This window comes from Synchiropus splendidus, chromosome 4, assembly GCF_027744825.2.
Source record: "Synchiropus splendidus isolate RoL2022-P1 chromosome 4, RoL_Sspl_1.0, whole genome shotgun sequence".
NCBI classification, from domain to species: Eukaryota; Metazoa; Chordata; class Actinopteri; order Syngnathiformes; family Callionymidae; genus Synchiropus; species Synchiropus splendidus.
This window is the reverse complement of record NC_071337.1, coordinates 17,005,621-17,016,130: the sequence shown is the minus strand read 5'-3', so window position 1 is coordinate 17,016,130 and position 10,510 is coordinate 17,005,621. Positions and strand designations below refer to the sequence as shown.

The 10,510-nt window shown below is 41.0% G+C and overlaps 1 protein-coding gene and 1 long non-coding RNA gene across 4 annotated transcripts; one reads left to right on the top strand and one right to left on the bottom strand.

Moving 5' to 3' along the window:
• Positions 1-297: 297 nt before the first annotated feature.
• krit1 (KRIT1 ankyrin repeat containing) lies at positions 298-8,074 on the bottom strand. Of its 3 annotated transcripts, XM_053861886.1 has the most exons (18): positions 8,023-8,074; positions 7,862-7,934; positions 5,199-5,375; positions 4,833-4,989; positions 4,647-4,739; positions 4,454-4,583; positions 4,148-4,391; positions 3,601-3,716; positions 3,385-3,528; positions 3,167-3,323; positions 2,980-3,087; positions 2,111-2,267; positions 1,795-1,946; positions 1,554-1,720; positions 1,394-1,481; positions 1,116-1,322; positions 908-1,024; positions 298-831 (listed from the first exon to the last, which is right to left on the bottom strand). In XM_053861886.1, the coding sequence occupies exons 3-18, from the start codon at positions 5,298-5,300 to the stop codon at positions 742-744; spliced, it is 2,229 nt and encodes a 742-aa protein (XP_053717861.1). In that variant the 5' UTR covers positions 5,301-5,375; positions 7,862-7,934; positions 8,023-8,074; the 3' UTR covers positions 298-741. The 3 variants fall into 3 exon arrangements, with proteins under 3 accessions (XP_053717861.1, XP_053717860.1, XP_053717862.1); XM_053861885.1 differs by having other exon boundaries at positions 7,862-8,043; XM_053861887.1 differs by lacking the exons at positions 7,862-7,934; positions 8,023-8,074 and adding an exon at positions 7,665-7,845.
• LOC128756972 (uncharacterized) lies at positions 4,185-9,348 on the top strand. The gene is made up of 4 exons (XR_008414342.1): positions 4,185-4,494; positions 4,969-5,417; positions 8,795-8,865; positions 9,213-9,348. It is a non-coding gene; the product is annotated as an uncharacterized LOC128756972 (long non-coding RNA).
• Positions 9,349-10,510: the final 1,162 nt, after the last annotated feature.

Genomic DNA, 10,510 nt, shown 5'->3' with positions numbered 1-10,510 from the left:
CGATGTCTCACTATATGATGTCATACCTGCTGGGCGATTCAACGATTATGATCCCAAATACGCTTTTTTATTTTTGCCACCAAATGTCTTAATGGACACTTCATTCGAATCTTTCTGACCCAGCATAATTTCCTGTTTATTTCGAGGGGCTTAAAGAGCGTGAAGTAGCAACAACTTTAATTCAATGTAAAGTTACGCAACAGAGAACAGGCAACATTATTGAAAATAAACGACTGAATGTTTATTTTTCAATGTATTGAGCGCTCTTGTAACACTGGTAAAGATACAACCGTTCCCATTGTTTGGCTGGGGAATCCCATAGATGTATATAAATCCAGTGAGTTACAAACGATATCAACAAAAAGTTAATATAAATTTACTTAAATTTTGCAATCAATTTTAATGCATTTTAATCTACACCCAATTACAGTGAGGTAATAAGGAATGCAGCAGACCAGTACGGAGCAATATCATGCATTGAACATAAATGTCAATTTATCTCACCCAACAATTGCACGAGAACATACAACAGACATCATCTTATTCAAACTGCAGTCATTTATTTAAACTTTAAATAGAATTATTTACATGTATCAGACCAAAATAAGGAAGTTTCAGTAATGGATATTTATGGGAGACAGTTGTACAAGAGCAAATCTTCCTCCAGCTTCAATGCAGTCAAGATGGGGGCAGGTTGGATGGGAAGATTTTGGCAGCAGCGTCTTCTCCGCTGACGTTCCCTCAGCCGTAGGCATATTTGTCTAATGCACTTTTGTCATTCGCAGTCATCTGTCCGCTCAGCTTCATTAAGAGTTTAACGATTAGCCCAGCCTGGTGGAGAAACCAGAGTGTATGCCATAACAATTTTCACGATTCAGTGACTCATGAGTGCTTGTGTATATGTTACCTGTTTTGTGTGCACAATGAAGTTCATTTTATTGTCACCGCTGTGTATTTGGAAATATTGGTCAGCATGTCCCAGCTGCCACATGAAGGTGCCGTACTCCAAGCTGATGAGAAGAACCTGGAAGGTCAAAGCACAGTTCAACAGCCAGACAGGTTTAGTGAATCACACAGTTCATCAGTCACATCTTGACCCAGGTGTGCGCACGCACCTTGGTCTCCATATTCATCAGATGCAGACCCTTCATGTTGACCCCAACGTAGACCCGGATCACTTTGTGGTTGCTGGCGCTGGCCTTGGTGTACACCTGCCCCGTGAAAAAGGCAGCGCCATAGGTGGGGATGTCCCAGCAGTTCTGGAGGAAGAGTCGCTGCAGGTGGTGCATCTCTTTGCTCACGCCCTCGCTGTTGCTCAAAGCCTGACATCGACAGAGATCAATGCATACATTCACACCGAGCTTCTCTTCACAGATAATAAAGATTTGAATACTTTGTACTCATGGAGAATCCGGCTGGTCCAGTGATAAGCTTTACTCTTCACTTTGAGTATTGGAACAATGGACTTCAGATTTTCTTCACTGCAGAAAAGGACAAAACATTGATGGGAAGGCATCATATGCTGCCCACCAGATAATTCCACCTCAGCCTACTTGAGGAAGCCTTGTTTGTGCTTCTTGCTTTCGTAGTTCCCGTAGATGATCTGCAGCAGGAGGCTGGCCAGCGTGATCAGTTTACTGTCTGGAGCAGGGAAGAAGCCCTTCAGCAGGCAGTGACGAGCCTCATCAAACAGGATGAGAATGGCCAGGGGATCTTCCACCTGAGAAACAAGTCGGGTCACGCTCAGCGCCTCTACTTCCACGTACAATAATCTTTGATGTTACTGTATTCCACCTTTTTCTCTACGTCCAGTGGTAACCGAACATCTCTCCGGAGGAACAGCTGAGGAGTCTCTCTCTGAGGATCCAGCACAGTCAGGTCAGTCACGATCTCCGTCCAGATTCTCAGGTGCTGCAAGGGCTTGTGGTACGGCTTCAACTGCAGGTCTGCCACACACACACACACAGACAACCACTCAAATCCAAACGCACTTCAGTTGCAACATTGAAAGGCTTTTCATTTAAGAAATAAACCTTCATTTAAGGAGAAGATTGAGTGTTCTACCGATGCATTGATCCCAACGTTGGCTCTACTTGAATCATGAACTCACGCAGGTTCTCGGAGCAGATCCAGATGGTGAAGTACTGCTGGGTGTCCTGAGACAGACGCATCCCTTCCATGATCTGCTGCACTGTGGTGTTGTTGCCGTGTTTCAGCTCCACAGAGCGATAGGAGCCGTCCATGCGGTAGATTCGCACTTTCTCATACTGTGGAACCGGAGACAAGACAATAAAGCATCAGTTCAAGACTTTCAGGGCTCACCAAACTGTTCCAGGACGGGCTGGGATGGTGCAGCTTTTAGGTCCAACCAACAACTTGAAACAAGCAGCCCCTGACTGAGAATCAATTGACTGGTGAGGCTGTGTGTGTTTGAAACAAACTTTTGAAAACAAACCACTTTCTGGAGCAGCTCCATGCTCTACAAATGACAGCACGTCGGTTAAAAATAACCCAGATAAAAGTCAACGGACATTTGTTTTGAGCACCTTATTTTTTGGACCATAAGTCATACCAGTCAAAAATGCTATAAAAATGTTATAAAGAAATACTGGAAAATGTATTTTCCAACAACCGTTGCATGAAGAGGTAACGCCACAAAGGTCCTCCCACAAAGCAAAAAGGAAGCAGAAAGTAGCAAACTGACTGAGAAACAAGGAATTTTTGTACAGCACTAATGACCGTAAAAATACTGGATTTCAACCATGACCAGTACATAAATATCAGTCATCTGCAACCACTATCACTTGGTCTGGCCCTTCAGGTGTCTGGGCTGCACAAGCTGCAGTTTCACAAATGGTGGCAGTGCTCCTGTTATTTCATTTAAACCACCATAACCATGTTTGAACATTACTACTTGGTCATGTTAGTCGGTGTGAAATAATATAGCGACGGTATTTTAATGTCTCATATGTGACTCACTGGTTTCTTGGTGGCCTGCTGCAACAGCTTGAGCGCCTCCTCCCATTCACCCTGCTTTTTCTCCTCGCACACCTGCATGGGGGATTTCTTCTGCTGGTCCTCGATATGCTGGAAATGACAGCACACCTTTAGTCGTATGTAAAAGTGAACTTCGACTGCGTATAAAATGACTGAGCCACCGTCATACCCGGTCGATCTCTGGGTGTTGCAGCAGTAGCTGGACTATCTCAGCGTGGCCACCACCAGCGGCAAAATGCAGAGGTGAGCTTAGCTGACCGTTTAGCAAGTTTGGATTACACTTTCCTTTGTCCAGCAACAGTTTGGTGGCTTCCACTTTACCATGCCTAGAAAAAACACACATCGGTTTCTCCTTCCACTTTGGTTAGACCTTTTCTTCTGACCTACCAGCAGGCATAGTGAATAGGGGCCCAGTGGTCGCTGTCCAACTGCTTTACAGAAAAGCCACTGTCCACGAGCTTAGCAAGTAGCTCTGTGTCTCCCTCACATGCACTGCGGTGCAGCGGGAAGTCGTCCACCCACTGACGTTCCCTTTGAGGACAGGAGAAAAGAAACAGGATGGATTTAAAATACCCCAAAAAATGAACAGTCATGTCAGCTTACTTGTCTTCAGGCACACAGTTGGGACCATGCTGCCACTTTTCCCCAGTGGGGATCTGAATCTTGGAGTAGTCTGGTGCCCCAAGACCAAAGTATGGGTTGATGATCACTTTATCTACCTGAAGAAGAGATTCCAGATTCGATTAGATTAACTGGAGTTAAGAGAGGACAGTAGCAAAACACAAAGTTATGGTGTTTGGTTATTCAGTAGTGCACAATAAAGTAAAGAGAGGCGAAGCAACTCTTCAAAACGTCTGACCATAATCCGTTTAGCTGCCAGTTTACCCCACTTAGGTTTGTACACCTGTTAGAATGGAAACTAAAGCACAACACTAAAGTAAAACTTAAAGGTCAAGAGGATTTTGGCTGAAATACCAAGAAGAGCGTGAGGAATGGAAGGTGTCAACCTCAGTATTCTGTTTTGACCAAAATGAAACAAAGCACCTTCAGTGGTCACAAGTTCTTTTGTTCAGACATTTTCATTGTATTGTACAAAGGGAAAGGCTTTTGATGGTTTTAAGAATGAGAGCGAGTCATCAAAGAGACTGACCCGGTTCGTGTACTGCAAGTCAGAACCATAGAGCGGGTTAAGGATGCACATGTCCGCCTTTTCCAGGGACATCATCTTGGTCTTGATCTCTAGAGATGTATAGCCCATGTGCAGGCCCTCGTCGCTCAGCTCTCCTTCACTGCTGTAGGCCGGGTTTATGATGTTAGTCTTGACCCGCTCCATCGGGGCTGGACGGAACAGGGCAGGAATAGCGTGCGCCACCGTGTGCTGTTCCGCCAACCATCTGCGGAGGAACAAGGACTTAGTTCCAAGAAGGGTCTTCAGCATCTTTTCCACTGGCCTTACTTGTCTAGGGCCAGTAGCATCTTGGAGGTGGTGGAGCAGAAGTGAGTGCTGTTTTCGCTGCACACACGCATGATATCATGGAGACAGTGGAAGCTTGGACCGCCGGCATTATGAGCCAGCTTGTGGTTGTCTGTGTAAGATACACTCATTTAAAATCAATGACCAGTTAAGAGATCATGTGAGAGTCATTCACCTTTAACACCAACTGGAACCACAAAAAGTGACGCTTCTCTTCCGTCTTCGTTTCTGTCCAGCTGGAATTTCTTCAAGTGCACTACACGTTTGCCTCAATAACAAAAGATATTTAACCATTTTAATAATAGTTTTGCAGCTTAATAAAAATCCAAGTAAATGCCTTGACTAAATCTTTCTCACTCACCAATGAATCCATGATGGTTGGACAGCGGTTTAATGGTTTCATCCACATAGTCAAGAATTGATTTTGTTTTATCTACTCCAGCTTGAATCTTGGTCACAAGAAGAACTTTCTTTTTCTTCTTCTCCTTCCCTTCCAGGGGAACCTCCGAAAGCAGAATCTTCACCGGCAGACGGTGAAACACAAGAGGAGAATATGAGACAGGGTTTCTGCTGTGAATGCTGTGAATGCTTTATCATGCGTTGATGGCTTCCTGTGTGTTTACTCCTGTCATTTGGTTTTGCTGTGTGGTTTTAATGTAGGCGTTGCTGTGCTTGCAGATGTACTTCACCAGTTCGCCGTGCATGAGTGCACATAGTTCTCTTTTACCTCATAGGCTTTTGCTCTGTACTCTTTGGAGCTCAGGCTGACTTGACTCTTGGGGCGAATGACAGCGACAAACACCTCATCGAAGATGTCCTCATTGCCCATGGTGAAGGCTTTCCCTCAGTCTCGACCACACCTCCAGGCAAAGGGCCATATGCTGTGGAGAGGCATATCTGCAGCCTGAAATACGAGGACAGGATTCTGTTTCAGTTAAAGAACAGGGTAAAACCTCAAAGAAGAGGACATCGACACATCTAAATGGCCCTAGAAGGCAACGAACAATGCAGCTGCATCATACAGTCAGCAGCTTATAACACTCTGGGAATTTGGGACATATAAAGAATAACAATGGACAGAATATAATAATAATAATAATAATAATAATAATAATAATAATAATAATACAAATAGGACCAAGCATTTGTTTGTGACCACCCACATTCCTTGGCAACTTAGTGGTGGGACTTTAACAAGTTAATTATGACTAATTAATTACAACATTATTATGATTAATTAATTACAAAAAATAGTTTAACAGTTTGCTCTCCAGACAACAGGGAACCTAGGTGTAGGAGTTCCTGGTCCACTGATCACACTGATGCACAAGACACGTCGCAGCTAGGATGATAACAACAACAACAACAAACATGGAGGAATCCCTGAACAAAAGCAAACAAAAGCATCTGTTTGCTTTTGTTCAGGGATGTTTTTCACTACACAATGGCCAGGGTTTCCACTACTCTGAATGTACTTGAAATTCTTATAAAATTTCAAGACATTAAAAGAGCTTTAGTTTCAATAAGGTATATAAAATATATATATATAATATATATATAAATTATTATATATATAAAAACTTGAATACAGCCACCTTCCTGATTTATTGTGCTATTATCAAACTGATGAAAAATAAACAATATTTTGTTGTTTAAATGTATGTATGGGTCCATCAGATGATTCAGGAATATACCAAATCCATTCAAATTGAAAAATGTGGCTTCTTGTTTTCAGTCGAAGCTAACAATGTAATTTCTGCAATATTGAACATGGGAAAATGTGGCTTGAGACAAATATTAAATATATTTAAGTGCATATAAATTTGTTTTAAAGTTGAGGACCTTCATGAGCTGAGGTCTCCTCAGGTGACTGAGGAGTCAGCTCCATGCCACTGGGAGCGGGACTATGGAGAATGTGAAGTTTGCTGAACAACGTATGAACAACTTGTATATATTTTATAGAGAAATATTTATAGTTATTGCTGTCCTTTTTCACGTAATGGCTATAAAATATTTTCCAAACCTAATCTTCGTGTGAAAAATGAAAAAGACAAGACAGACAACACTCAGCTTCTTCCGGAAGGAAAAACAGGTTTTCTTGTTCGAATGATTAAATGTGTGAAAGTTCAGGAAACCATCACAGCTGATACAACTCTGTGCTTGTCATGCATCACTATACGAAAGAAGATGAACAAAACTGTTGTCGAGATAGCGTGTAGTCAGGGAGATAATCATTATTTTAATTAATCAAGGTCAGAAGGAGAGACTCTCTTCCCTGCATCACATCTGGACAGCGAGGAAGAAGCTCCATCACCACAAAAGAAGACGAAAAAGTGGATTTGCTGATTTTGACTTTGCAGCTGCTTGAGAAATAAAACTCCAGACCCCCAGGTGTTTTCTACATTATGAATTTGTTATTGTGACAACATTTATGATATTTTGATGGAATATGTTTGGTTTTATAAAGTTCTAAGTTACTTTTGTACAAATATATGTTTACAGCGTCTTTTTTTTTTTTTTTTTTACACAGCAAGTAATGTTGGTGGACAACATCCATCCTGGTGCATTGTGGAGGTGAATGGGCATGGAGTTATGAATTGAAATATACCAACTTCATTCAAATTGAAAAATGTGGCTTCTTGTGGCAAATATTCTTATACAATTAAACTGAGATTAATTTAGATGAATTAATCACACATTCTCTAATTAACTAGGTTAGTTTTTTTTAATGGAATCCCACACCTAGTAAATATATTTAAGTGAGAGAGAGCACGCTGCTTCAACAAGTAGGGGATCCATTGTTGAAAAAAACAAAAAAAAAAACTGAAATGAAGCATTGCTGTACAGAGGTACTAAATGTAACACACAGAACCATTCAGTGATTCCACGCTGCCATGACACTAGTTATAAAGACATTTATGTGTAATGATTTCAAAGATAAGAAGTAACACAAAGGCAGCCCAGTTTGTTTCATCCAAGTGTACTGAGAGTACAAGAGCAGCTCAGCAAAACAATTTTAACAATTCATCAACAATAAATTATAGATGTGCTGTGGTTCGTCGCTAAGTACTGAAGCTAACACAAAGTGTTGGAGCAAGTTTATCGTATCACAAGATGCTGAAAGAAACAAGACAGAGGGAACACTGCAGTGGAAATCTATAAACAAGACGTTCATGTCACAACAATAACAAACCTCAACTTGTTCCGTTCAGGCTCCCGTCACGCCCCGGAAACCAGACACTGCGTTGAATTAAAACTCTTATGAAACAGCAGATGTTCAATCTTTATTTCCCAAGCCGCATGTACGGCGTGTTGCTATAAACCGGGGCTCGAATCTACCTAGTTTGATGTCACGAACCACAAGTTATTATTATAACAGACCAAACTCACCGAGGGTGACGTGAACTTCCGTCGAGACAGATCCTCGCCTTAGTATGAATATCTGCGAGACTTGTTCTTCGTTCTTAGATGAAGAAGAAATGTAACACTAGTCGCCAAGTTGAGGTAGTTTAATCTGCAGTTTTGAGCAGGACAAAGAGGAGTCGCGTTACCGTCCAGTCGAGGAGATGGCGGCAACAGCGACCTCTGGAGTTGTGGTGGACTTAGTGCAGCAGTCCGCCACCTACAAAAAAAATAACTACCGGTAGTTACCGAATCAAATGGTTCCCGGAAGACGTGTCCAAAATACTACCTGAGATTACGAGAAATAGCTGCGGCGTCCATCAGATTCTAATGAAGACATTGTGCACATACCTTCCTTTCTACACCCTTTTATCTTGTAAAACAATCACAGTGACAGATTTCCTAAGAAATCAGTTATGGATATTCCTGTCAGTCTATATTTAACTATATAATAACTTTATTAACAATAATGTTCAACTCTCAATTAGTAGTTTCACTTTTGATTTGTTTGAAATCCACCCATATTAGAGTAACTTCAGGAATAAAACAGACTTGCTTGTTTGCTTTTTGTCAGAACACTGTTTTAAGTGAATGAAGTTGATGTTTAAAGGATGAATATGTTTATTCATTTACTACTCTTTTCTCTGTGACTGAATGTGAATGGGTTCCATTTGATATGATGCAAGTCAAGAAAACTACTCAAGGACAGCAGGGGAATGTTTGGACCCTTTCTTTCATGTCATCATGTCATGTCATCACAGATATGTCTCAAAGTCACATATTTATTGAAAAAAAAAAAGTTTTCAGTCGAAGCTAACAATGTAATTTCTGCAATAGTGAACATGGGAAAATGTGGCTTGAGACAAACATTAAATATATTTAAGTGCATATACATTTATTTTAAATGATTTGTCTTTTTAGAGTGGTCCATACCGCAGAGTTGGGGACCTGAGTGAGGTCAAGAGGACCTTCATGAGCTGAGGTCTCCTCAGGTGACTGAGGAGTCAGCTCCATGCCACTGGGACCTGGGAGCGGGACTATGGAGAATGTGAAGTTTGCCGAACAACGTATGAACAACTTGTATATATTTTATAAAGAAATATTTACAGTTATTGCTGTCCTTTTTCACGTATTGGCTATAAAACATTTTCCAAACCAAATCTTCGTGTGAAAAATGAAAAAGACAAGACAGAGAAAACACAGAGCTTCTTCCGGAAGGAAAAACGGGTCAGAATTGTTTTCTTGTTTGAATGATTAAATGTGTGAAAGTTCAGGAAACCATCACAGATTCACAGCAGATACAACTATGTGCTTGTCTTGCATCACTATACGAAAGAAGATGAACAAGGTCAGAAGGAGAGACAGACTCTCTTCCCTGCATCACATCTGGACAGCGAGGAAGAAGCTCCATCACCACAAAAGACGAAAAAGTGGATTTGCTGATTTTGACTTTGCAGCTGCTTGAGAAATAAAACTCCAGACCCCCAGGTGTTTTCTACATTATGAATTTGTTATTGTGACAACATTTATGATATTTTGATGGAATATGATTGGTTTTATAAAGTTATAAGTTATTTTTGTACAAATATATGTTTACAGCGTCTTTTTTTTTTTTTACTCAGCAAGTAATGTTGGTGGAACTATCCAATGAAAGAACAACTTCAGGCATCAGCGCAACTTGAAATGTCGCACCTCTTTCATATGTTTCTAAGCAAGTGGCGGTGGTCAAAGTAATTGTCCAAATGTTGCATGCTTCTCCTTGGCCATGACTGTAACCATGAATTATGTATTGTAATCATAATCATAACTGTAATATAAAGACAGTGGATAGTATTGGGTGATGTTTTCGTCTGTATATTGAAGTGCTTCAGGGTGATTTTGCATTTTGTGTCTGCATGAATGTGCATTTGTGGATGAAGGATAGTAACTCACACACATACCACCTAGATACACCACTGGAGGCTGTTCACATATAAAGATATGTGATAGTGGACCTTCTGACTGCACTAGGCTCATTCTCAACAGGCCTGGAAGATGTACTAGGTATGTATATGCTTTTAAACTCATCAATGTGAATGTCAAGCCACAGGAGGGGTTCTGGAACAGGGAAATCATTTGACAGAATCTGCCTCTTGTTTGCAGTTTGCTGGAGCATCAGGATCTTATCTCACAAGAAGGCGCTTATTAAATTGATTACAACCCGTGTTGGGCAAGTTACTTTAAATTAGTAACTTAGTTAGAGTTACTAGTTACATTGTTCAAAAGTAACTTCAAGCTGCTTTCAAAGTAACTAGTTACTAGCAAAAGTAACTTTTTAAAAACCGTATTATAGTGGAGCTCAAACACATTGACGTTGGGACAGAATCGGACCCATTACTAATACTATTATTTGTGTGGCCTGCTAAACTAGATAGTCAGGTATTAAAGGCAATCTATATCGATCTTTAACGCGTGCATTTTCTGCAGGTATGTTACGCCAGATTGGAATTGCTTGTTTTGGACGTGCATAGTGTTTTCGAGACTCCACATATAAGCACGCCACTACAATATTTCTCTGGTCTTTTACAGCTAAGAAGGAAAAATAATGAGAACATATAGACGTTGATCGGTCGCAGCCTGCCACCTCTTCAGGACCTG

What these genes read in the sequence shown, in the direction of transcription:
- krit1 (XM_053861886.1), bottom strand. Translation starts at nt 5,300, where the DNA reads ATGGGCAATGAGGACATCTTCGATGAGGTGTTTGTCGCTGTCATTCGC. An exon ending in GGTTCCAGTTGGTGTTAAAG is followed by an intron (nt 4,584 to 4,646) that starts GTGAATGACTCT and finishes TATCTTACACAG; the next exon opens with ACAACCACAAGCTGGCTCAT. An exon ending in CACTGGACGTAGAGAAAAAG is followed by an intron (nt 1,721 to 1,794) that starts GTGGAATACAGT and finishes CTTGTTTCTCAG; the next exon opens with GTGGAAGATCCCCTGGCCAT.